Raw genomic sequence first — 27,007 nt, 5'->3', positions numbered from 1 at the left:
CTAGAGAGATGAATTGCAAGCTTGTGTATATGTTTGGTGTTGGGGTAAAGGAGAGCGGTGCTCTAGGGGATTGCCTGTCCAGCCAGAGGTCAGGCCACATCTCTTGAGATCAGTAAAGCTGTGTAATGTTTCCAGTGCCTAATGGGAGATCAACTGCAGCTATTTACACAGTATAAAACCTGAATTAAACTTAAAAGATTCTCTTTTACTCACATGAAGTTAGCAGCTGAATTAAACACATTTATGCATGTCAAAAGACCTATGTGCTGCTGCAAAGTCTCCCTTAAAACTATTAAACCCCCTCCTAATTTCTGTGTTGTGTTTATAAGAGTGGAGAGACAGTATTTGTTTTCAGTATATGTAAATCTATCCTTTTAGGAATAGATTTAAATTAAATATTTAGTTTACTCAAAATGCATCCCTCTTTTTTGTTCTCCTGCACAACCATCATCCCCGCTTCTATCTCTGCCTCGCGGGAATCTCACCGATAAGAGCCTCAAAGCAGTTGGCCATGGCGTGTCGCAGGTCTGACTCCCGGCACAGATCTGGTCCGTGAGCGTAGAGCATGAAGCGATCTAACTCCAGTTTCTGTAAAAAGACAAACACATTCATATCAGTGTGCCGCCACCGACACCTCGGTAATAGCCTTTTGAAAAAGTAATAGCATTTTTTGGTATCGCACATTTTCATAGGCTCTCCATGGAAAGCAATGGAGGCCACAAAACTCGTGGGAAATGAAAAAGATTGCCTGCCCTTGCTGGAAAAGGTTCTACCTCATGGCACTAACAGATGTGCCCATGTGTTGTCCAGCTGTGGCAGGATGCATTAAGCCAGCAACGTTCACATGTGTGCATACGTCCATGCACACGCACGCACACACCCTAGATAATCCCAAGATAAATAGTGAAACACTACAGTGGTGACCTTCATTCTGTCTGAAGAGTAGTGAATTCTTTCACTGGTTAACCACAACTACATAACGGAGAAGAGGGCAAAAAAAACAATATTTAATTGATTATTCAAGTTACTACAAAGCTATTACTGACCTTATACACATGCTTTATTATAAGAACAATGTCCAATGTGATAATAATTCAAAAAGAATAAACATATATATAATTAATCCGTGCATTATGTAAGTAAACAGCAGTATTGTGGCATGTCGGCCTTGAGAGTTTATGTTATACCTGTGACCTGTGACCAGAAGGTCACTGGAAAATTTGTGAAAATAAACCCTTAGCTGACCCAACACCTACAACCAAGCTACTGTTGAACGATACACTGAACTCCCAGTCGAGCTGGTTTTACTGGTCAACCTGTGGGTTTGATGAAGCTGCGAGACAAAAAAGCAGGACGCCACCTGGGATAGTTTAAATGTCCATGCCAATGATAAGAATAATAAAATGCTTAGTTTCAGTAAGTCAGTGCTGTGATGTGTGGGACTGTGGGTCAGTCAAACTTTCTGCAACTATTTCTTTGAGCCACGGCAAAAGTAGCCAAACTTTACTGGCAGCGTACCAAGACAAATACCAGGCAAAAAACAGTCAGGGTGCTATTTAATTATGGCTGATAACTGTTGGTGGTATCCCACCCCCCGTGATTGCACACACAAATTAAATCACAATTCATAAATACACCAACTCAGAGGGAACCCGTTCTGACTTTAAAGCCTTCCAAGTGAAGTGGAGGATTGTGCTGTTGCTCGCTGAAGATATTTTTTGAAAGATAATTGCGAGTGTTCTTGAGCGGACGGCTTTAGAGGAGCCTGGTAAACAACTTGGCGACGTCGAACACTGTATCACACTCACTTTACCGCGAGCGGCAAATTGAAACAAGCCAAACTGCTACACAGCACTAATGCAGATTTGGGCGGCTGCATCTTTGTATTCAGCAGGGAGCAACATGAAAGATTGAAGTTTTTAATTGCTTTCTCCACATCACGGGACGATTATTGTTGTGTTCTTTACAAACGTGCCAGTGAGTACGGCTTGGTTGTACAACGCTGCCAGAAAGATAGAGAGTGTGAAGGAAGGAGGCCTTGCGATAACAGGAACCGGAGAGTGTTTTAGGAACACCTCTAGGGGCCCACAGGGACCCCAGCAGCACTGGTATAGTCCTCCAAAACAACAACCTTTTAACTCCAATTACAAACCTGAGGGGCCAAAAAAAAGGATAGGAATGGCAGCAAGACAAAATTACTCTTTTCCCCAGTGCCCCCTTAGAAAGAAGCAAACTCATAAGGGCAAGACAGAAAACAATAACACTGTCTCAAACATGTTCTCCCATCAGTTCGCAGACCTTTCACCACTTTGACCTGCAGAGGAAGGACGTGTTGTTAGTTTACCTTGGCTAGCATGGCTAAGTGCTGGTTCTGCACGATGGCTGTTCTGTAGGTGGCGAGCCCGCCTTCCTCTAAACTGGGAAAAAGGTAGTACAGGTGGACACTGTGGACGGAGAAATTAAACCAGATTAGAAGAGTTGAAGAACAAATCCTGCTTTTTATTTCTTGTCCCAGTAAAAATAAAGTATAAAGTATTCACAAAATAAAAATAAAAGTGGCACAAAAATAGAGCAACACCAAAAAATGAGAATCTATGATTAAGAGAAGTGGGTGTTCTTTCTCAAACCTATAGTTAAGATAAAAACTGTATGATATGATATTTGTATGTAATTTGCCTCATCCTGCATTTATCAATTTTGTCAAGACCACCCAATTCATTTTCCAGAGATTTTGAGCCTTTCCAGGTCTGTGTTGGAACCCAGAAAAGGCCGCATACGCTTCAGTGGTTCCACAGCTGGGTTCCGGGCGCACAGGTTCCATTTTCATTACGGTCCAGCGTCTCCCTTACCGTGGCGTATCATTTGATTTCATTTGAATTAAAACAGGCCATTTAATTCAGTCATTTCTAATCAATGCAAAGGGGAGGAAAGCAGGTGGTGTTCTGTTTTCCAAATTCACAAGAGCTCTATTTGTCAGGGTATTGTGATCTTAGTGTGAAAACAAAGCACTTGGAATTAATAAAAACCACTTAGTGTAATGAAAAATAATTAGAGCGGGCAGAGAGACTCTTGGTTTGGCTGGCAAAAGTGCAGTCACAGCGAGCGGCTAACGGACCACGTCGCATTGTTCAGGTGAGAGAAACGTTGCGTTTGCACCTCAGTTTAAATATCTGAAGCTAAAATAAAGTGGATCCACAAAGAAAATGACCTTCAACTAGTGAACTATTGACCCCACTGACCGTGCAGGACCTTAAAAGGATCATTAAGTGAACATAAAAACTGTAGCTTTCTAAAGCTCATCTGGAATCCATTTATCATTCAATTCAATTCAATTTTATTTATAGTGCCAAATCATAACAGAAGTTATCTCAGGACACTTTACAGACTAGGTAAAGACCACACTCTGTTCCTCATATGTTCTGCAGCAGTGCTTCTTAAACTATATGGGTAAAAAGTCAGAGCACTGTGTTCTTCCAAATATCTATTTTGCCTTTTCAGGACTTTATCTTTAATAATCATTGCTTGTTTAAAATCTTACCTGAAATAAATCTTTCTTATATAACATTTTCAGAAGGAGGACCACAAATATTTCAAGTGGACTTATTTTTTTTTTCATCATCTGCTGACCCTTTTTAAAAAATATCATGCTGTGACCCCCCTCTGTTCAACACTAACTCCCTGTGCTATTCAAATGTGCAAAATATTCTGTTGGCTGGGCGGCAGAGGCGCAGATAGCCTCCAAGGGCAGTGCGCACTGGAGGTGCACGAAAGCAGTTGGCTGGATCTGCTGTACCCATTTAACTGGACAAGAGGCTGATAAATAATTCAGAGGGGCCAGAGTGTAGGCCAAGCATGTCTCGTCAGACGCTAACAATCAAAGGAGGAAGGAATAAGCAGGGAGGGAGGAGTGAAAATTTCAAAACATGCCCAGAGATAGCCGGAGAAACAGAGGCTAACCACCGTCTTTGTAACACTGATCAAGCTATATAAGGAGCCGAAGCAGCGTCCTGTATAACACAGTGTCAGTTCCTATTAAGGTTTAATCCTGCTCCTGAATGTTCACTGTTGTGGAAGTGTTAGCATCCAGGGTTACGAATTAGATTTTGGTAGTAGAAGATATGCTGTTGGGCAAATGGAAGTCAGATAAAAACCTACTCTGCAACTTGTGTGTGTAAGTACTAGACCCTGTGGCAAGAGAGAAAGACTTTTTCTTATATTTTCATGCAGCAACATCCAACCAGAGGAGAAGGTACAGTGTGGGCATTACCATGCTAGGTAGCGTGAGAGATTAATAATAGCTGCATATAATTAGCACTGTGCTTAGGTAAGTGCTGGGCAGCGAAGTCCGCAATCACCTGGGAGTCAATAACACAGTCAGCATCCAGACAGCAATACGTGACAGCTAATTGCAAGTTGTCATGGAGAATTTCAGGCCCTTGAAAGGGCTTATGGGGGGGCAAAAAATTACATCCCAGTTCCAATTACCAGTAAATCACGGTCTTGAATGAGTCCAGAGTATAGAGGAGAGCGTGCTTGTGACAGACACAGATAGATGTAGACAATGAGAGAGGGAGAAATGGAGTGAGAAGGTGAAAAAAGGAACGGAGGGGGGAGAAAAAGAAAGGCCGATGGTGTTGTAGTCGGCTTCAATTAGCGGCCGTGTCCGTCAAAGATGCGCAAGCGCTTTCTCACCTGGTGAGGAACTCGACAACGGCATCACCCAGGAACTCCAGTCTCTCATTGTGATTGATCCTACAGGTGGGGGAGGAGGGGGTGGAGAGGTGATAGATGTGAAGACAGTTAAAGAAGTAGCGAGAAAGAAAGAAAGACTTTAGGTGCACACAGAATAACAGCAGCTCACACTCAATGAGTAGACCTAACCCTTAAAATTAGCTCCTTTCATTTCCCCTGTGATATCCTTTCCTTGCACGGTTAAAGTTAATTTTCTTGTCAGCGGGCCTGCTGGGTATATTAATCACAGGGATCGTCCCTTTGATTGCTCATGTGGTCAGTGATAGTATGAACAGATATGTGCCTGCGGGCAGCCTACCTGGACGGGGAGGGGTCATCCTGCCCCAGACGAGACATGATGTTAATCAATGTGTTGATTCCTGAAGAGAGGTGAGGGACCACAGGAGACGGAGAAAGAGTGGTCACTTGACCATAAGAATAGAATCAAGAATGCGATATAAAAGGCAAAAAAGACCTCACCCTTCTTCCTCATGTACATGTGGTGGACCTTCCTGTCTCCGTACTTAGGCTGGCGGATGCCGCAGTTGGAGAGGGAGTTGCGGGCATGATCAGGATTCATACCGAAGTTGAGGTGGTGACTGGGGTGAGTCATGGCCAGCTGGAGGAGAGCAGAAGGGCAAGGTAACAGATTTATGAGATTTTTATATCACGATTATTGTCAGAGGAAATATCACGGTTTTCAAGATACACAAGAAGTCCTTTTGAACATGTCAGCCTATGTTCTACTGAAAATAGACAATTCATGTCTCATAGAACTGGAGTTACAGCCAGGTAACTGCTACATATTCCCGCTAAATTCAGGAAGCAAACAGAAACAAACAATGTGAACTCCTCCAGCCCAGTTTAAACTACTACTGATATAGAAAAATACAAATAAAACTGACTTGACATGAATACAATCAATATAAGTGTGGGCAAATGAAATACATCAGTATTTAATTATTGGGGAATTAGATTTTCTTGTATTGTTAACTGGCATTCAAACTAAGTTGTGTTAATTTTTCTGCTCATTCTAAAGTGGTAAACATATATACATATTCTATGGTTAACGATATTCCTTAACAGCACTGTCACTCACACTCAATTACTGTGAATGCATTTGGGATTCAGCACCACGGATGGTGAAATGGAGGATAAAAACGGAGGTGTTTGCCTTCAGAAGTGCTTGTCATATGGTTGACTAGCTTTGTAAAACCCCTCACACATTCTGGATGTCAGATTAAAGAGGCCTGCGTACGACCATTACTGTGACTTTCCAAAACCAACAATCCATCATTAACAGTTTTCATGTAAACAACCTAATGCAAACCCTATGAACGTATGAATAAATATACAACCGCAAGCTAAATAGTAACTGTATGATTGATTGATTCTTTTAATGACCACACAGCCAGGTTGGTGGAATTTGTTATCAGTGCCGCTTGGTACAGGTTCCAACATCACATCAAATATTAAACATATAACAATGATATACATACAGACAGACACATTAAATAATACATAATGTCCATGCTTATTCTTACTCTCACTGTTCAGAATTAAAAAATGTTTAGTATCAGTCAATTGCTAACCATTTGAATAAAGAAAAAAAACACCATTTCCAAATCACCCCAGGCATCGTTTTCTGTATTAGATGTTGTCTAAAAAAAGTTTTCATATCGGAAAACATATACAAAGATCGATGCCGATATATCTGGTAAAGGCCAGACTCTACTGAAAATAATCTTTTTTTCTTTACAGACATCTTCAGATTCTCATTCCACCTCTGCTTCCCAACATCCACTTAAATATCAAAGTCGCTTCGTTCAGGTCAGAGAAGTTCGGCGGTTAACATAGCGACCAACAAAAACCAAACACACAGCGTAACGGTAACACTGGTCAAAGCAAATCAGTCCAATAATGTTACATCAGCAACTGCTTGAAGGAAAAGAGGCAGCAGCATTTAGGTGAGTGTCACAGTAAAGTTGTCTGTATAAAAATTAAAACTTTCAGACCTGTAAAGAGAAGCAAAAGTGGGAATTTAAGGTAAAATAACCCTGAAGGAAACGTATTAGTCGACATTCAGCTTTGTTTGAAAGGAGGACAAAAACTGCTGTGCCTAGAAAGACTGCCTCGGCTGAACATCTCAAACTCGCTGAGGGAAGAAAAAGGAAAAAAGATAGTGCTCAGTAGGATATGTCAAGCCTTTATCAGTCTTACATTAGTAGAATGTTAATCTCAGCCTTAAAAAAAAAAAAACCAACTACTCTCCCCCCAGGGCTTGCTTTTCAAAATGCTTGTCTCCTTTCAGCCATCTTCAAATCAATTTCAAGCTCCAATGAGATATATATGTAAAACGTTAACAGAGAGGTTTCAATATTTATAGTTGCTCAAGAGACCTTCAGCTTTGTAGCCTTGAACACAGAGGCGAGAAATTCAACAGCAATTCTTTTTTTTACTGTGGTTAAGTGGAACAGCATTTTTTTTAGTAGGAGAAATAAAATTAAAAAAGCGAGTTATTTGACAAGACACAAGCCGAAATCTAGCAATTCTCAGCGCCGTGTTGACAGTTTGATAAAAAATATTAATAAAAACAACAACAACAACCACGTCTACTTCCAATTCCAACTCCCCCATTGTGCGGTGTCAGACACAAGTCAATGACTGCCTTCGACACAGCGTTGACTACAGAGTCGGGTACTCTAAAGGAAACGAATCAAGAAAAATACATCAGTTATTCTGTAAACACTGCAGGTCCTTAACATTTAAGGACAACATCCAATAACAGTATTGGCTTTTAAGCTGAATCTGTGGGGAGGATTGACGTCTGCAACTGTTCCTGTCAACATAATGACTGCGTAAAGTATCGGAGGGATTTGGATTTAGTGATCACTGCCTCAGCTGCTGCTCAATTGCCTTTGGCTTAACGGGAATAAACATCATTGCTCAGTGGAGAGCGGTAGACTGGAAAGAGTGTTCTTGAACCTGCATGCAGGGAAACTGCCAAGCAGACAGTTTGCCCATCACACAGCACCCAAAAACGTCATTACTATGTACTGCATTATTTGATATACACAGGTAAATGAGGACTCTAGGGGGAAACAGAGCGAACAGACTGGGATCATTTGATATAACTGAATAGTCGATCCTCTGCATTTTAGGAACGCACTGGTTCAGCAAGCCCACGGTTTGTTTTTGGGTCACAATTTTAGTTTGTTTTGCACATTAAGAAGAAGAAAAACAACCACTTGCAAGATTCTCTCTGCAGTTTATCGTTGGCAAGAACAATATTTTTCTTCCATCCAGAGATTTGATAATAAATGAAACCCAAACAAATTCTTCACAAGCAAAAGTGTAACTCAGTCTTTTTAAACAGGACTTCAAAAGATGAGGGTGCAGCCTCAAACCGTAAGTTTTCTTCACCACATGCCGTGTCCACTGATCTCCACACTGTATTCTTGTCTCTTAGCTTCCATTAGAAGAAAAGGGAAGGGAGAATCCTGCATGCACACAATCTAACAACTTTTGTTTACTCATGGAACAGAAAAACAGCAGTGTGGCGGAATGTTCTGTTCTGCATCCTTACTGTATTTAAATGTACAATATGGAGTTCACGTGAATAAAATGGGAACTATCAAAAAAGAGCACAAACATTGGTATTTGAATCGCGGAGACAGAATTGCTTAAGATTGATTACAACAATCGCACTCACTCACAACAGTGATATCAGCTGAAACAAGCTTACTGCTTTGGGTGGGTTTCTGGATATTTATGAGGAACAGAAAATAAATATGGAAAATGTAATCAGTAGGCAAACGTGTGGATTTAGTCATGATACCAGAATTTTAAACCTTGGTATGATACTGGTATATAAAAATAGTATACCTCCCCAATACCGCTTTCGATTCCACGGCAAAAGGTCCTAGGCACACAAAATAATGTACCGTAATTTCCGGACTATAAAGCGCACCTGACTATAAGCCTCATCAGCTAAATTTAGGGGAAAATACAGATTGCTCCATATAAAAGCCGCACCCGACTATAAACCGCAGGCGTTTTGATGTGTAATTACCGTAGTATATAGGGGTTCCTGCTACCACAGAGGGGATTGTCGGGACAGAGATGACTGTTTGGGAACGCAAAGCGTCCCATTTATTAACAATAAATCTTTCAATCATTCAATCAAACTTTCACATCTTTGACATGGCGAACAGCATTCGTGCAGAGTACAAATAATACAACGGTGCAAAGTAATACAAAGTGCTCGCCTGTAACACGGCAGTAAAAGTGCAGTCCCGCTGCCCTTTACGTTATCAAAATAACCAGCCTACTACCGGTATATGAAAAGTCAGTTCTTCATGCTGCCTTCCCCTGGTTACCGTAAGCCGTAGAAAAGCTGCACCGTTGAATAAGCCGCAGGGACCAGAACGAGGGAAAAAAGTAGCGGCTTATAGTCCGGAAATTACGGTATTAATAACCTCCACACAGTGGTGGTACAGGAATAGTCATTTCTAGTTGGCAGAAGGGTACTAACAGTTTAAGTTCTCCTTGGTGCACCTGGATGCACCATGAAGTCCTGTCAGAGCCCAGAGGCTTTACCGTTGGTCTCAGACTTCGGCAGTGATCATGATGTCTGGGAAAAATAGTGCAGCTGCAGGGTACTGGTAAGCTAATGTTAGCTGCATGCTACCGCCAGTAAGCTAATGTTGCTTTTGTTCATAGCTTTAGTTCTTTTGATATTATCGAATGTATAATTAAGGAAAATTGTATCGTTTTTAACATGTGCTATTGAAAAAGTATCCCAAAAACCCATCCATTCCTCATGTTCTATATTAAACCAGCGTAATTGCTGCATGTTTGCTAGCTTGCCATCATGATTGATTTATATTGTGCTGTCAGTGAGGCTCTAGTTTAAAGATTGTCTCTGTGCGTGCAAGCTAGAGATGGGGAATACAAGTCCATGACTTGACTCTTGTCAGACTCGAGTCACAAAATGAGGACTTGACTTTTTTTTTTGGTATTGAGACGTTCTGTTTTCTGTTTCTGAAACACGAAGGGGTAATTCTGTGAATTGCATGCAAACTTGGCAACCTACTAAGATTCGATTCGACTTGACTTGCTTGTTTCTCGCCACATTAACTTAGGACTTGAAGGTTAGGACTTGAGACTTGCATGTGTGACTTACTTGCAAAGCAATGCTCGGTTTTAGCCAAACATCACTGCTGGGTCTGTGCCCACAGCACATTTTAGTTCATGTGTGCCATCCCCATTCATGCCATGCCTCATGTTATTACATACCATGTAATAAATGTTTTACAAGGAAAATTCCAATATTCACTCAGAAATACAAGCAAACATTCTTAGCCTGTAAAATGGTAATCAGGCCAGCCCTAGTTGAAACAGATGGACACCTCAATCACATGGCTGGGCATGCGTTGCCATGAATAACAAAACATAATAATAATAAAACACCCCGGTACTCTATACACAGTCACAGCCGCATGCGTGGGGGCACACAAACAAAAGCATGCAATATCAGAGCTGGGGCCGAGGACTTGTACAGTTAAATTATTGAGATCCCTGTGATGCCTCTCATTCTGTCAGCATGGGTCAAAAGTGAGGAATGGGAATGAAGCAACAGGGGGTTGGGCAGGATTACGCGGGTATGGCGGATGTGGGGATGCAGGAGCATGTGGACGACCGTGAACACATGTCTCTCCAACCCCAACCCACCCCAAGTTTTAAATGTTAAATGTTTAACAGGGAGGCTCTCAGAAGAGGAGCTTCAAAGGGCTGTGGCTCCACTGGAGCCAGGCGGGGGGAAGTGCTGAGTGCAGAGGCTCCCGCTCTCAGGCTAGGTTTGTGTCAGTTGCCTCACGCCAGGATCACACTGCCATTTTGTACTGAAATAACAGGTATGTTGCTGCACAGAATCAAATTAACTGACCAAATAAAAGTATAAGCATAACACATTAACGACATGTGTTCTCCTCACTGTTTCATTAAAACATTACAGAGAACGGGCTAGAAACAAGCATTGATTCTGTACAGACCCACCGAACTCTGTTTCCCAGATGATCTGATGATCTGCTACTAAGAAAATATGAAAAAAGCTGAATAAATTCTCATTCTTTTAATGGGAGTGCAGCTCATTACCCTTCAAACAACAAAAATTCCGATTCTGAAATACCGTAATTTCCGGACTATAAAGCGCACCTGACTATAAGCCGAACCAGCTAAATTTAGGGGAAAATACAGATTGCTCCATATAAAAGCCGCACCCGACTATAAACCGCAGGCGTTTTGATGTGTAATTACCGTAGTATATAGGGGTTCCTGCTACCACGGAGGGGATTGTCGGGACAGAGATGACTGTTTGGGAACGCAAAGCGTCCCATTTATTAACCATAAATCTTTCAATCATTCAATCAAACTTTCACATCTTTGACATGGCGAACAGCATTCGTGCAGAGTACAAATAATACAACGGTGCAGAGTAATACAAAGTGCTCGCCTGTAACACGGCAGTAAAAGTGCAGTCCCGCGGCCGTTTACGTTATCAAAATAACCAGCCATTCATTGAATTCAAGGGTACGTGCAGCAGCTCTATTTCCTTCTTTGACAGCCAGATCGATTGCCTTTAACTTAAAAGCAGCATCATATGCACTTCTCCGTTTGTTTTCCATGTTGAGGGTGTTTGCATGAACACTTCCTTCGCGCAAACTGTCGCTGACGCTCTCCTACTCTGTTTTGCTCTCGTTACCTGGCGCCAGATGTCTGCCTGGGTCTCGCGCATCCTCGGTAGTGCGCGCCCCTGGTTACCGTAAGCCGTAGAAAAGCCGCACCGTTGAATAAGCCGCAGGGACCAGAACGAGGGAAAAAAGTAGCGGCTTATAGTCCGGAAATTACGGTACCAATTCAACTGCTCCAAACCAAGAACGACAGTCCTGTTCCTCTGTAGAAAAACTTCAAGTAGAACCCACACCATGTCTCATTAGGAACCACGAGTGTGTGTTCAAAATGTCAAAATATTTCCAGAACTTTAGACTAGTAAATATTATGCTGTGTTTGACTGTTGATATAATTTGACTCTTTATCCGATCGACTTCACGCTTGCTGGTTGTGTTGCTGAAGAAGTTCAGCGTCAAAGAAGAAGGGACAAAGATTTATTAGTAGTTTCATCACGTCTACATTGTGTAGCGTATTGACATTAACATTAACTGTTATACCGCAGGACGGCATACTGGGTACAAATTTCTCTCCATCACTCAAGAACAGATGACGAAAGAGAAAAAACATTGCAGCGGCAAAAATGCTGCTCGTCGCAATTAATTAAAATTTTCTGTGGCCAGGAGGCGTGAAAGAGTTAAAAGTTTTCATGGGCACGGCACTGCAGCTCGCCGCCGGTTGCACTTGAACGCTGCTTGGTGTGTTTTCCGCACTACATTGTATCCAACTCAAACAATTTCAAGCATCAGCGATGTAACTTTCAGAATTAACTCTCTTGTTCCTGGATGCAGCCTGGTCCCAAACAGCCAGCTGTTAACAAATGACACGCATACTTTAGCATTGCTAGGGGACACAATTATGTCAAGGCTGGTGTATCACTCAGCAGCCAAGGAAAGGACAGTGTCGAGTGTGAGGTGGTTTGGAGAAGCGTTCTAGTGAAAGCTGTAAACAGCAATACTGGAAGTGTCGGCCAATTTCCAACAGGCACATCTTGAAAATGCACTGTGCTAGTGGCAATAAAAAAAAGATTGAACCAGAAATCAGAGGATTTTCACAATGAAAGCAATAAATCAAGTTATCAAAGATAGTTGGTGATTAATTTAACATTTCATTACTGATCGATATATTTCAATTCTAAGCTAATAATACTACTTTTCAGAGCCACATTCTAAGCCTCAGGCGTCCGGCACAGACACTCAAAAGTCAGATTTTCAGTGGAGTTTCCCTTTAAAGGGCACCTTGTTCTAACACCCATACTGTGATTTGAAAAAATGTTTTCATTCAACCATACATTATATACAGCTACAGATAAATGGATTCAAAGCACGCAAACCATGAATCAAAGCACAATTAATTTATAATGCAACCACCAGAGAGGTAGCAGATTCTGTCTTATTAAAAATAAATTCACCGCCACTGGAAATTTTTTTTTTAACTCATTAAATGTGATCATCCCGTCAGAAAGGAGGCAAATAAGAAGTGATGGCGTATCTAAAATCGGTTCTGACTCGTAGAGAGCTGTTTGAACAGGCACCATTGCACTCCTGCAGTCGTCCTGTCCAAACCTATCTGGGCAGAAAGTTTGTGTGCTATGGGACATTAGCTGCCGATATTTGTGTGTGTGTGTTGTGGATGAGGCTGGCGCAGCGATGATGGCTCCCTACTTAGACCATTTCAGTCCCAGTCGTGGTGAACTTCTGACAGACATTGCTTTATCCAGACACACAAACAGCGATGTCATAATATTAACACCTTAGTAGACAGACTACAGCAACACACACTACAGAGGACTGCAAGCTGTCATCATCAAACTGATTGTTTTTTCTTTTGTTTGTTTGTCTGTTTTGGAAGATGAGAGATTGGAATGAGAAAGAGGGAGGGGCAAACTCATTAACTTATCCCCGGGAGATGGAGATGTCAAGCTCAAGTGGGCGTCGCCTCAATGAAAGGGCTGCAGCTTGTCAAGCCCACGGCTGGCCTCACAGTGGGTCAGCGTTTCCTTTTTAGGCATTGTAATGACAGGTCGTCATTATATATACTACAAAAAGGCCAATCGTTGATCGATACAGGCAAATCCCCGCACATAAACACGCCCAGAGCAATGAGCAGCCGTGCACACAGACACATACAGAGCCTTGAGCGCATCTTAATGCATCCTTCCCATTTTTAACTATGTATGGGCTACAACACATTGATTTCTTATGTATCAGGTTATGACAGCTCTTCAATATTGCTTGAGGCAGCAGTGGGGCTTACTCTGAGAGCATACAGCTTGAGGCTGCAGACCTGACAGGGGAGAGCTGGTATTACGGAGGAGGCTGTTGTTGTCCTGACTACTGTCACCGCAATCCACAGCAAACCGGGGCTGCTTGTTGCAAAGATATGACTGAGGCCAGTGTGTGGGTTACCTTAGATGACTCCTGAGCCCTGGTTTCCACCTGAACTATCCCTGCAGAGGGGGAATTGGCACAGTAATGAGGCTGCCTCCCTGGATCTCTGCGCACAAGAAGCGCCTTGACCAAATGTTAACTTTTTTTTTATATATCAGACTATCTAACCAGCCTGACCACTGTGCCCATGCCTAAAAGAACCACAGAGATTTGCCTACCCATATCTACCCTGTTAGTTTTCTACTATGCTAGAGTTTAAATAATGCAGCTTCTTTTGGGGCATAGAGTAGCATCACTTTGTAAGTAAGGCGCTGTCATGACTGTGCCTTACCTGAAGGAGGCAGCGCTCCTTGAAGACGTAGCCGATGAGCTCATCCAGGTGCATCAAACACTGGTGGTATCGGATGTGATGGGTGAGAACCGGCAGCATCATGGCGTGCTGTGGAGGACAGAGAGAAATTGTCAAAAAAAGGGCAAGAGGCAAGGCGGCAAAATGACGCAAAATTGGAAAGGGAAAGAACCGAGAAGAGATGGGGGTAAAGGATCATGCCTCATATGAGAGAAGAGTGAGAAAGTGTGATGAAGAGATTGGGAGAAAGAAAGGGAGAGGGTTGATGGAGGGAACAGGCACGGAGAAATCAATCAGCCGGTCATTATTTATTAAGTGGCGCTCTGCAACAGAGAGATGAAATCAAAAACCCAATTGCTGCGCTGTGAGAGGGAATGACAGAGAGGAGGGGAGATTCACATTTGGACAGGACAGTAAAAAATCGAAGCCCATTTCAACGTGTTGACACACTTACATTTGGACAATCACTGACAGCCCCCTCTGACCCTCATGTATTAAAAAAGGAAAGAAAAAAAGTTTGAATGCAACAAAGTGAAAGAAAAGTGAAAAAGGAGGGTGACGTAGAGGAGGAGCTGGCAGGTGAGTGAAGGGAGCGCATGCATATCGGCGAGGGAATGCAACATGGAGAGTGAGGACGAACCGCAAAATTGAAAATAGTCGGTGGTCAGCAAATTAGTCTGACAGTTGCAGAGCGAATCATTAGAGGCTTATCAAGTCGCAGTGGCTGAGAGTGTAGCAAAGGCTGGGTGTACACACATTAACCCCGTGCCACCACATGAGAGCGGAGGGAGTCGTGCATGTTTTAATTAGTGCTTCTGGGGAGGGCGAGCCCGAGGCCCAGCGGCTACAAGCAGCGCTACCACGTCACCCTGGGACCATCACAGGGGCTGCGGTGACACACTCCACAGGCCTTGTTAAGCAGCCAATTAACAAAGCCAGGCCCCGGTCCTGTCTATAGCTCCTGACCTGTTCTGATGACTGCCATAGTGACTGACTTTGTGTGTGTGTGAAGAGGCTGTTAGAGTTGATACCTTGGTAATTAAAAGGTGGGACATTTCTAATTTACTGTCTCAGATGATGTTTGGCCAGTTTGGACACTGGCCAACCAGACCGGAGGCCTGAATTTTTTTTCTTCTTCCATTGGATGAAATATTACAGGCATGAATTTTAAACTGCACTCTAAATCATCATTATATACATTTTAATGAACTGGAATGTGATAAAATGGTTATCACAACTTGTTTTCCATTGAATCACAGAATAAAAAATAAAACAGTACGTTTATACTGATGTACGCTGCTATCTTGTGCATTAGAGATGTCATTGTAAGGCTTGAGTTAAGAGAGAATATTTTAACACTAGAACTGGAAGACATTTTAAATATCCAAAATACATTTTTAAAAACTACCAAAAGCAATAAATAAATTGGACTCTCAGTCTATTTAAACACATTGGCGGGTTTAGTTGCTACTGTTTTACTACAAATGTGACACAGCGGCTCGCTAAGGTGAAGTGGTTCACTGTGGTCATTCGGTTTGAACCTGAAGTGTTTCCACACGGAAACTAACTTACTCTTTGTTTTAATTCCTCCAAATCTCAACTACCTGTCCTCTAGCCTGCTCCTCACAGGGCTCTTCTGCTGCACTCTGGGTAATGCCAGGGGTCCGCCTCCCCACACAGAGACATGCGGCTCACAAGTGACTGACACGACACCAGACGAGGGTTAACTCCTCATTACGCTGAGGAAGAGAGAGGGCTCAGTGGAAACAGATGCACCAGAGTGAAAACTCTGCTCCTCCAGTCTCTTTGATCGAGGGACACCAGGAAAACACAGGAAACATGGAAATTATTGCGGCTGGCAAAGTTATCAAGTTCATTAAAAGTTTATCATGCGATTGATAGATTATTTGCTTATTAGGACAGGCCTATATAGTCTTAGTTTGTGACGTTAGGTAAAGCTTTGCCCTTTACACAAGTGATGGCGACACCAAACTTCTGCACCTAACTGTTCTGGTTTTGAATGATATCTGACGCCGGATTTTCAAAGCTTCAAAGTCAACAGAAGCGGTCAAAAAAAAACATATTGCGGGACAGCCCTACTGCACACAATGCAAATGTAGAGAGCTGTATTCCCCCGATGCTCTGCCTTGTGGTATTTAAGTAGGTTGATTTATGTCTAAAATAGGTGATGATAAATAAACAAATGCAAGACACCGTTGCAGTAAATAAAGACCGGTCCATGCTTATGTCCTCTGGTGTAGAAGGAGAAACAATCTTCCTTTCCCCTTGAAATGTAAAAGTCGACTGATAGCCTTCGCATGGATGTGATCAGGGACACAAAAAAGGCAGGAAGACAAAGCAGAGGAACAGGTGTAGAGTATCAAAAAAATGAATTTATAATATTTAAAAACATTGATGAATGAAAAATCCCTTCCTCCAGTGTGTGGCCTGGTCCTTGACAAGAACCTTTCAAGTGAAACAACCTTGGTGTAGTCGAGCGATGTCAGTAACGTGGGGGTTGATTTTGTTCCGAATAGAGCGCCTGCTTTTAGAATCAAGAAAACTCTGGGTCAGTTCTGCCGTTATATCTTGTCTGTGTCACACGTTGTGCAGAGTGTACCACCGCAGTTCGAACTGAAATTATTCATGAACCAATTAGTCGTAGCAGTACAGCTTGAAGCAAATATAATTGGGCGCCAATTATGGATCGGATCCTTCTTTGCTAGACCTTGCTGTAAGAGAGGTCTGGTTGGCAAGGCTATAACTTTCTGTCATTCCTCTCCAAATGTGAGCATGAATATCAGCTATAGGCTATTCTGGCTGCACGCACAGAGGCTGGATGTGTTAAGAGCAAAAGATGTGCAACACTGATGGCAATTATTTTCTGAATAACATGCAGAAAATATTGGGATAGACAACTTAAAGAATTATAAAGTAAAGCATATGAGCCCATTTTATTACTCTGACAAATCCATGAACAAATACAGCTGTGTGTTTCATTGGGCACAGCATGGCACTAACACATTTAGGGTTATGGTTCAAGCCTCATTAGGGCTGCCTATGCTAAACTGTTTGCTGCATATACTGTCCCTCTTCCCTCAGAGGAGAGGGATAACATATAGACCATATAGATATTAAATTCCACCTTGCTTTAATTTGCTGCTAATAACTGCATGAAGAGAGAGGTAATGCTCTTGCCAGTCTGAGTGGTTGCTGAAGTTGTATATAAATAAAGGTCAGGTCTGAGATGTTACTTAATGAAGGGTATGGTTGCTGAGGCTCTGTGGGAGTCCACTTTCCTTACACTGTTTTTGACACTTTATGTAGAAAAGTGACGCAATCTGAGGAAAGATCAGAAGCCATGTTTCTGACTGGCTGTGCTATAAGCACTGGTCTGTGTCACTGAGTAGAACCACTGCCGTATGCATGTGTGGGCAAATTTAAAGAGATAATTGTGCTGTATTACAAAGTTACTACAGGTAACCCAGAAAAAGACTATAAACGTGACTATAGCACTTAGTATTCAGCTGCCATGAATTGGTTCTAAGTCAGTTTTAGAATTGATTTAAATATTATATTGATAACTTCTAGGGCTGTTCAAGATCTGGCTTCTGTTTAGATTGCTGAGAATCTGCCCCTACAGATACCAGAGAATGCTTCAGATATGTTAAAAGTCGTACCAAAGCATGAGATTGGTGTCTTTAGCCTCTTTCACACAGAGATTATGCAATTCTGCCTTAAATAAGATCAGTTGTTACTAGGGAAACAATTAATTGAGAAATGCATCAAGGTAAAATCTCTGCCTCAATGATTCGTTGAATTCCTATCTTGCGCGCTTTGCCGCCTGTTCAGCGCAGGGATCATTGTTCCACACGGACTGTTTTTGCAGATGCACACCACTACATCCGGAAAAGGCAGAGAATAAGTTTGGGATCGTTTCACACTTAAAAAAGAAGCCAAAAATGTGCAATGTGTCCACTGTGAACTAGAACTGTTCTACCACAACAGCGCGACATCGATGATTCAGCGTCTGAGCTAAAAGCAGCTCGTTGTTAACGTTACTTCACCGAGCACCGCTGTTCAGGTTTAAGGAGGGCGGTTGCCGTAGTTACAGAGAAACAGGAAGAGAATGCGTAACGTTAGCTGTCCTTGTGAATGCCTCTATGTTTAGTTTTTCATGAATGTTAAACATAACATCACCTCCCTGGTCAGTCTTTATAGTTTTGTTTGAGTAAATGTGTCAGTTGAGTTTTGTTCGTTGCTTGTTGTTACGATAAACAGGAAGTGAGCGACTCGCTCTTTACTGATAATATCTATCTCTAATTCATTTTCTAAATGATCTATTTATCTTTGAAACCTGTTTGAGTAAACACGCATGTCTAAGAGAGTTTTATGCATCACTTTGAATTGTTTAGAAAAGTAAGTTATTCATGGTAAATGAATGAGTTTATTGCCTTTAGCACACACATTTTCTCTCTCTCCCTCTCTCTCTCCCCATCATGCACTCGTGCACATGCAAACAAACAAACACACACACATACCCTTGTTAGGTTACCACACCAAATAGGCCTACCCTGACATAATATATTTTTTTGCAAGAAAACGCAAATTATAATAGAATTTTACGCAGAATTATATTTTTCCAGTTACCTTACCAAAATCCTGCGGGAATCATGGGATCCCATCGCATGAAAATCCATCTCGTCAGGCTCTGAGTAGTGCATTTGTGTTACGAAGAGGCAACTGTTTGAGCAAAACAACAATGACTGCTCCTAAAGAGGTTAGCTGAGATGCTGCAGTAGCAATGTTTTGAAAGGGTCTCCCCTTTTTCAACAGTTTCAATGATGCTTTTTCAGACGGTTGTGTGTAACAAAGCATTTGATAAGGCAAGTTAAAACTTAACTTAATCAAACACCTGAAACTGATCTGCAAGGGGCAACTTTATGCTTTATTATAGTAGCACAACTGTCAGACTGACAGCGCTGTTTGAGAGAGAGGAGGAGAGGAAGAGGAAGAGAGAGAGAGAGAGAGAGAGAGAGAGAGAGAGAGAGAGAGAGAAAGAAAGGAGAGGAAGAGAGAGAGAGGTGAAAGGTGTACAGACGTGCGCAGTGTTTCTGTAAGATATCAATAACTTTGGCTACTCCCAAAATTGATTTGTCGCCTTTTGGTTGACTCCAATTTGTCTTCATGAGTCTTATACAGACGGCAAGGCGGAATAAACGAGCAAAAGTCCCAACCTTGAACAGGATGCGTGAAAAGGGCCAAGCGGACATTTGCCATCTGAGAACTTAACCTCGGCCACAGCCCACTCAAGAGCTTATTAGATAATCAATTCATTGTTTAAGGTCAAATATGATTTTCATAATTTTCGAACAATTAATCTGGAGAAAAATTATTGTTTTTAATTATATTGATTATAAACCATGTCAGGTTTATTACTTAAAATTATCGTATGTGTCCTTGCCTCATTCTATTGATTTTATGAATCTTTTTTACTTATTAAGCACTTTGTTACACTGTCTGAGGGTCCATCTATCTATGATAGAGTGTATGTACAGTGCCTATAGAAAGTCATCATAGATTTTGGTAATAGTGACTATTTTTGTTTTACAGACTGAAATGATTTACGTGATTTACACATTTTGCCTTACAACATTCACAAGTGAATTTTTTTTTTCTTCAAAATTTCTAAAAATAATTAAAAGTTAAAACTAGAAAAGCAGGGTTGGAAAAGTGATGAGTCCCTTTAGAACAACCATTATAAACATTCTCAGGTATAACCAATCATCTTCAAAGTTACACACCAAATTAATTGGCCTCCACCTGACATCAACTGGGGTGGTTTTGATTTCACTTCAGAATAAAATCAGCTGTTCCTTGAGGATTCCACTCCTAGTGCTGCCTGGTAACAAATAATTCACCATGGTTTGAAAGATGCTTTCAAAAGAGCTCCAGGATAAAGTTGTGGATAGGCACACACAACACATCCTCCCTACAGTGAAGCATGGTGGTGGCAGCATTATGTTGTGGGCTTGTTTCTCTTCAGCAGGGACTGGGCAGTTGGTCAGGATTGAAGGGAACATGGATGCTGCCAAGTCCACCCAAATTCTTGAGGAAAACCCTCGTCCCTCTGTTAGAATCTTGAAAATGGGCAGGTGGTTCACCTTCCAGCATGACAATGACCCAAAACCCACCTCTGTAAAAACAACACAGTGGCTAAAGGACAGGAAAGTGAATGTCCTAGAATGGCCTAGTCAGAGCCCTGACCTGAAGAGTGCAGTCCATCACTGCTCACCACAGAATCTGACTGAGCTCAAACAGTTCTGCAGGAAGAATGGGGAAATATTTCCAAATCTAGGTGCATAAAGCTGATGGAGACAAATCCAAACAGACTGATGGCTGTAATTAAAGCAAAAGGTGCACCCACAAAGGACTACATATGGGGACTCCTCACTTTTCCAACCCTGCTATTCTAGTTTTTCATTTTTGATTAATTTTCAGAAATTTTGAAAAAAAAAAAAAAATCACTTGAATGTTATAAGGCAAAATGTGTAAATCACGCTGGAAACATATTTTTTTAAATGTGTTATCATTTCAGGCTATAAAACAAAAAAAGTGACTATTTCAAAAGGGTATCATGACTTTCTATAGGCACTGTAAGTGTGTGAGTGCATGTAGATCTATGCATGTATCTGTGTGTACCAACATCTGAATGTGTTGTGTGCTTCCACGTGTCAGATCTAAGACTATGTATTGCAGCATGTATGCATGTGTCAGTGTTTGTGCGTGCATACAGTTGACGAGACTTACCTGACAGACATCGGAGCGGATGCCAGTCTTCCAGAAGCCCTGACTGCTGAGCTCCACTGTCACCTCACGGCGCATAGTGTTCTTCTGACGGATCTTCTGTAGAGCTTCCTGCCAAACAATCAAGCCAGTCAATTATTGATCTGCTGGAGCACAGCCTTCGGGGACAGCTCCCATACTGAAAAACCCCACCCTGTCCTCAACCCCCTCCCTTTCTTTCACTCCTGCTCCCCTCAACACATAGGCTGGCACACGCAATGAACTGAAACCTCCGTAGTACAGTATGACATAAATACAGTACAGCAGTGGACAGGAGCAACAAGGGCAGTGACAGCTCTGCTGGTCCTGGCTAATTGAGGCGCTACAATGGGTCATGGCTGTGGGCAGTGGAGGTACTGGGTGTGGGAAGGCTGATATGGAGGCTTCAGTCCCAGTCAACAAGAGCCAAGGCACCTGCCTGCCCATTAGGACCATCATGCAAGAGCCTAGAGGTACCTTCATCAGCAGCTGCTGCAGCAGGAATCATTACACATACGCACACACAGCATCATGTCAGCCCTACAGCAAATAACTGGAAATTCTGTAGGAGGGAAGGGAGGAGGGAGGGAGGGGGGTGAGTCTGAGACAAGTGGGTCCTACAAATAACAACCAAGATGGAAGATTTATTGACAGACTTCACCTCCTAATGTGTGTGCGCACACAGCTGAGAATTATTGACTCCGTCTGAGCTAAAAGTGATCTGCCGAAAATGGAACACCAGGATTTTTTGACTCAGAGGAAATAAGAACAACAAAGGCATGAATAAATAATGCCGTCCCACTTTGAACTGTGCATCAAAGTGAACACGCTCGCCCACGCACAACACATGCCCAACCACACACACATGCAGTAGGGCTTTCCATGGACAGCCAGCCACTGTAAATGGAAAGCAGTAATCACAGTGAAATGTGTGTGATATGTAAATACTTTATTATGCAAGGCTTTCTACAGGGTCAGGGAATGGACAGAAGTACAAAAAGTAAATAATTGGCGAGGCAGAGACTAACTTTTCGACGGTAAAACGGACGAGTTGCGGCCCATTTGACTTTCATCATCGCATCTTTCTGCTGAGAGGAGTGTTTGTGTTCTAGATCAGGTTGAGGTCAAACACAAGAGACACTGTCTGAAATTCACTGCCTGCTGAAGGGAAGTGTACATCTGTTGCATTTGTGCTCCCTTTGCTTACTTCATTTCAGAGACTTGAGCTTGTTCTACTGTTCACACTGACTGAGCAGTGGAAAGCCAGAGGATTAAAGCGGTTGCATTTCTCGGTGGTTCAGCATTAACCTGACTCACCAGATGCTTTGTTACACAGAACTATCAGAGCAGCCGTCATTGGAAACTGTTTCGAAAAAGGGTAGGCACTTTCAGAGATACCTGGCAGGATGAAGCATCTGTCAATCACCAAAAATCAGTCAGGAGAAGAATGAAATCATCTTTTCCACTGACAAAAGCCTTCAATACCGTTCTTTGTTTTTCTTTTAACGAAGAAATACTGATGCTATTGCTGCATCAGAAATATTAATTAGAAATATAACTGGACAGTTTTAAGTCATACAGCTCCTCATTAAACTCTCTCCGAAGGAGCACAAATCCAATCATACAAACAACCTTTAATATAACCTTCTTTCACAAGAAAAATATTTTTTTATATAACTGCTTTAAAAGCCTTTTTAACCTTTTAACCCAAGATTTAGCCAGTGCAAAATTGATGCAATGCAGTAGATAAACATCGGCCACAGCAATCTGTGTGAATACCTTCTTATTTGCAGGCAGGCTGACTTTAGTCAACAAGACAAATATCGGTGCATACCTTGTTGTCACCTTCTTTTTTCTCTGGATGTCACATAGTTTTCTTGATTGCTTTCTAAAAAAAAATTAAGCTGAAACCAACTGAATGAAAATTATCATCAAGAACCAGATTTACGAGCCAAAGTCTTCAGATTGAGCGAGTAAATGCAGGACGACGATCCTTATGAACGCATTCCAGTCAACACTAGAATCGTCTGGGGAAAAAGTTCAGAAAAGTAGCGTTAAGTTTCTGTGCAGCCCAACTGAAGCCCAGACTGGAAACTGATGGAAAAAAATCTGTGGAGTGAGTTGAAGAAAGCTTTTCAAAAGATGCTCCTCATACAGCTTGACTGAGCTTGGCCAAATCTGCAAGGAAGAATCAGAGAAAATCCCCAGATCCACATATGCCAAGCTGATAGAGAAGACTTGAAGCTTAATGCACTGCCAAAGTACTGACTTAGGACTGAATACTTATTCAAATTAGAGATATGAGATAGTAAGTAAAGTTACATTCCTTTTCAATACAGGTTTTAGAACAGTCATTATTGGTTATACTGTAAAGACTGTTCACCAATAACAATGAAATTGTTATATTTGAATGCAAAATCCTCCAAAAAAACACATTTGGATTCAAAGCAGTTGGAGTGTTTTCTATAGACAATATCAGTCTGCATGTTTGAGTCCCAGTCATGCGTTTGGCTGAGCGACTCGCACTAAATCCATCTGGGAAACACACACGACAATCTGCATGTCTCTAAATGCCACACACCACCCCCGCCCACACAAACACCCATCATGTCTTCAGCATGAGATTTAGAAAACGGGTACGGAGGCGCTGTCCCTGGTGTGAAGGCCAGTTCTAGCCAAGATGAACAACTCTGGTCTCCCTGGAGCTCCGTGGACTGCAGACTAAGCACGGAGGTATCAAAGAAGCCAGTTGGGAGTGAGGCAACATTGCTGTGAGCACCTCTGACAGGGTAGATGGGAGAAAATGCCTATCAGAGAAACCAACACGTAGTCTTCCCCCCGGTGCATTAAATAAGTAGTGATGCCACACTGCCACTGCACTACAGAGACACTGACATGGCTAATGCTTGTGAGTGTGTGAGACTGCATGTGTTTGGGTTCACTAATTGCACCAGTGCAGGTTGACTGTAGGATTGTCAGGGCCTGTTAGCCAGAGAGCTTTAACGAGCTACCTGGGAAATAAGCTAATTGAGCTCTGAGTTCTTACTTATTATTGGTTCGGAGCGTATCAAACAGACCAGAGGAAGAGACACATTCTGCGCCTGAGATAGTGAGAAAAAAAAAACTGTATCTACAGTAGAGGAGTTACCAGTCCCTAAAGGAGAGATACGGCGGGACAAAGCACGCTAGGCCACACAGCAGCTGCACGCTGAGATTCCCTGTGGCTACGTGGTCATTACTTCACCAAATCTCAACCTTTTTCTTTTTTCATTATCAGTCCCTGGTGGTGGTTTGACCTTCGCACTCAACTCAGGAGAGCAGTTACAGCAGTTTTATTCTGAGCTTCAAATTCATCTGCATAATGCAGTAAGTATTTATACCTAAAGTAAAGACAAAAAAAGGGAGAGAATAAAAATATATATATATAAAAAAAATATATATATATATTTTTTTTTAGCTAAACATGAACATGCTGGAGGAAAGGGCCTGAAGCATGAGGTGGGGTTGGGTAACTCTAGTTACGTTGTTACTAGAGACTACCAATCCACTTTAAATCAGTCTTCTCTGTCCTCTCCTCTGCATGTTTGACAGGGAGCAAGCTTATTAGAGTCAAACTTTATCTATAGGGCACATTTAAAAACAACTGTAAAGTGCTCAACGGGGACAAAATACCAATTGTAAGAACACAAGACAACAATACTTATAAAGACAGTCAATGCTCACTGAAATATAATATACTGTAACAGCAAGCCGAAAGTGGTCATGGTCGTTACAGTTTTCCAGACTCACAAGCGTTCTGTATGCACTGCTGACAGACTGACAGGCCGGAGGTAGGAACTGTTTTTTTTTTTTGCGTGGTGTCAAAAATATCTAAAATAAATAACACAATGTTATTAAGTTATTAAGATAAATGGCTTTGGACTTATTGTAGAAGGGAAATCACTGTTTTTGTTATTACAGAGGGACTAAAGTACAGAAATACAGGTACCTGTACCACATTCCAAGAACTGATATCGGTTCAAATGTACATTTTCAGTGTCAAACCCTAGCATGATAATACTATGATTTATTGCAGCAAATATTGCTATGGATGGAGCAAACTGTCCAACATTTTGCTCAAAATTCCTACATTAATACAAATTCCCAAATTCTTCTGTTTAATCTTGACTCTTCAGTTATAGTTGTACTCCATAAGATTTGACAACTTGTTTCTAGCGTCCTCTATGGAAGTAAGATGTAACTGCAGTGAGCCTGTTCTTTCAGTCACGTTCAGGGTCACTATGTGTGCTTTTTTTTCTCTTTTGTAAACATTATTGAAACACATTCACATCTCTACTTCCAGTCCTTCCCCTATATGTTCCCCACACACACACACACACACACACACACACACACAACTGATATATTTTAGGTATTCTTTGAGACCATATGTCAATTAAACACACTCACTACATTTATATCAACTCACAAAAAGCAACTAAACTATAATTTAATCTTTTTTTCCCAAAACATTTTAATGAAAAACAAACTATACTTATTATTTTTATTATAATAATAAGAAGAATAAAGTGTGAATTTAAAAATAAAAGCGTATCTTAAAGCTAACAATATGTTTTTACCTTGATGCATCCTTACACGCCTGATATCTGGTTGTATGTACATGATACTAATGTGCAAACTAATATTTTTCCAAGGTAAAGCCCTGGATGCAACATTGAAATGCTCCTCCGTTGTATCAAATGATTAAATGTGTGAAAGCAAGGCTGTGTTTTCTACAACAAAACCAGAAAATAATGTTGCCTTTGTAGCCTTCTGGCTTTCTCACTATTGTTTATTGAAACAGCATCCTTGTTAAATGCAGGCAATACTTCTAACAAGTTCCAAGATAAGCAGCATTTGAATCAGTGCGCACAGCAGGAATAATCGTAATAGTTTTGCTCTTATTTCTGCAGCGAGTGCAAATGCTCCAGTTTTTTCAGCAGAACCTTTGATATCTGTGGGAAATGAGCTCCCACGATATTTAATTTGAAAGCACAGGACCACCTGACAATGTTGAAATATGAGTATGACACGGGAAACCAAAATTATATATATCAAAGTATGTTTGTTTTCTTTCAACCCACCTCTCTCTGCGTCAGCTTCTGCTTGTCAATCTGCTTGACCTTGGGGCTGTTGGCCAGCAGGTGGCGTAGTTTCACATAGCTCTTCCACAGCTTCTGGTACCTGCCAACACAAAATAAGGGAGGTGTGAGGCTGACAAGAGTGTGTCTCCCTCGCTCGCCTGCTTTGCAACAACACATCAATATTTCATCGGCAGCTTGCCCCGATATTAAACATAATTTAACAGTTGCCTGTGGCCGTTATTGCATTAGCTGCTTGGGTGTGAGGAAAGTGGATGCAGAACAGTGTGTGTTTCAGACGTGCACCGGTTGAACAGCGAGCAAAGTTCACACACCCTGACTAACGAGTTGCACTTCACCTTATTATATTTTCTCATAAAAAGCTGCAAGTCATGAAACATTCGAGTGGCTCCGACGCGTGGCTCGAGAGCTATCTCATAACCTCCTTATTCTCATTTTCTATTAAACCCTGTTGTCTTAGCTCTCATTTGCATCTGAAAGGAGGCAGGGAGTTATCGGCAAGGTGACATGTAGCCGCCATACTTACCACCAACGCCCCCCCCCCCCCCCCCCTTTCAATCAGACCTCCTGATTGATGCACTGAGGGCCGAGTGTGACCGTTCTGCTACCATTCAGGAGACTTTCTCCTCATTTACGCAGAGTTATTCAATTATGATTGGTGGGATGGGGGGGTGGGGGGGTGCCGGAAAGGTGGAGGAGATATGGGGGATAGGATGAAGCATTGACGGAGAAAGAAAGGCAGAGAGGCATAAAGAAGGAGAAGGGAGGAAGAGAAAGAGAGAAGGGAGCAAGGAAGGAAGGAAAAGGAGGGAAGTAAGGGTGTACTGTGGTATAGAAGAATT

At 41.9% G+C, this 27,007-nt stretch overlaps 1 protein-coding gene across 1 annotated transcript in view; it reads right to left on the bottom strand.

Annotated features, from left to right (window-relative positions):
• Positions 1 to 27,007, bottom strand: part of drosha (drosha ribonuclease III) — a 106,020-nt gene that overhangs the window by 51,254 nt on the left and 27,759 nt on the right. Inside the window, exons 15-22 of the mRNA XM_083935828.1 lie at positions 26,148 to 26,247; positions 21,010 to 21,117; positions 14,182 to 14,289; positions 5,212 to 5,350; positions 5,051 to 5,111; positions 4,693 to 4,752; positions 2,345 to 2,444; positions 486 to 588 (exon numbers count right to left, since the gene is read on the bottom strand). Of these exons, the coding sequence (XP_083791954.1) occupies positions 486 to 588; positions 2,345 to 2,444; positions 4,693 to 4,752; positions 5,051 to 5,111; positions 5,212 to 5,350; positions 14,182 to 14,289; positions 21,010 to 21,117; positions 26,148 to 26,247 (779 nt within the window). The remainder of the gene's footprint in view (positions 1 to 485; positions 589 to 2,344; positions 2,445 to 4,692; positions 4,753 to 5,050; positions 5,112 to 5,211; positions 5,351 to 14,181; positions 14,290 to 21,009; positions 21,118 to 26,147; positions 26,248 to 27,007) is intronic.

The sequence above is a fragment of the Echiichthys vipera genome (genome assembly GCF_963691815.1).
Source record: "Echiichthys vipera genome assembly, chromosome: 21".
NCBI classification, from domain to species: Eukaryota; Metazoa; Chordata; class Actinopteri; order Perciformes; family Trachinidae; genus Echiichthys; species Echiichthys vipera.
Note: the sequence above shows the minus strand (reverse complement) of the source record. Positions and strands in the feature narration are given on the sequence as shown.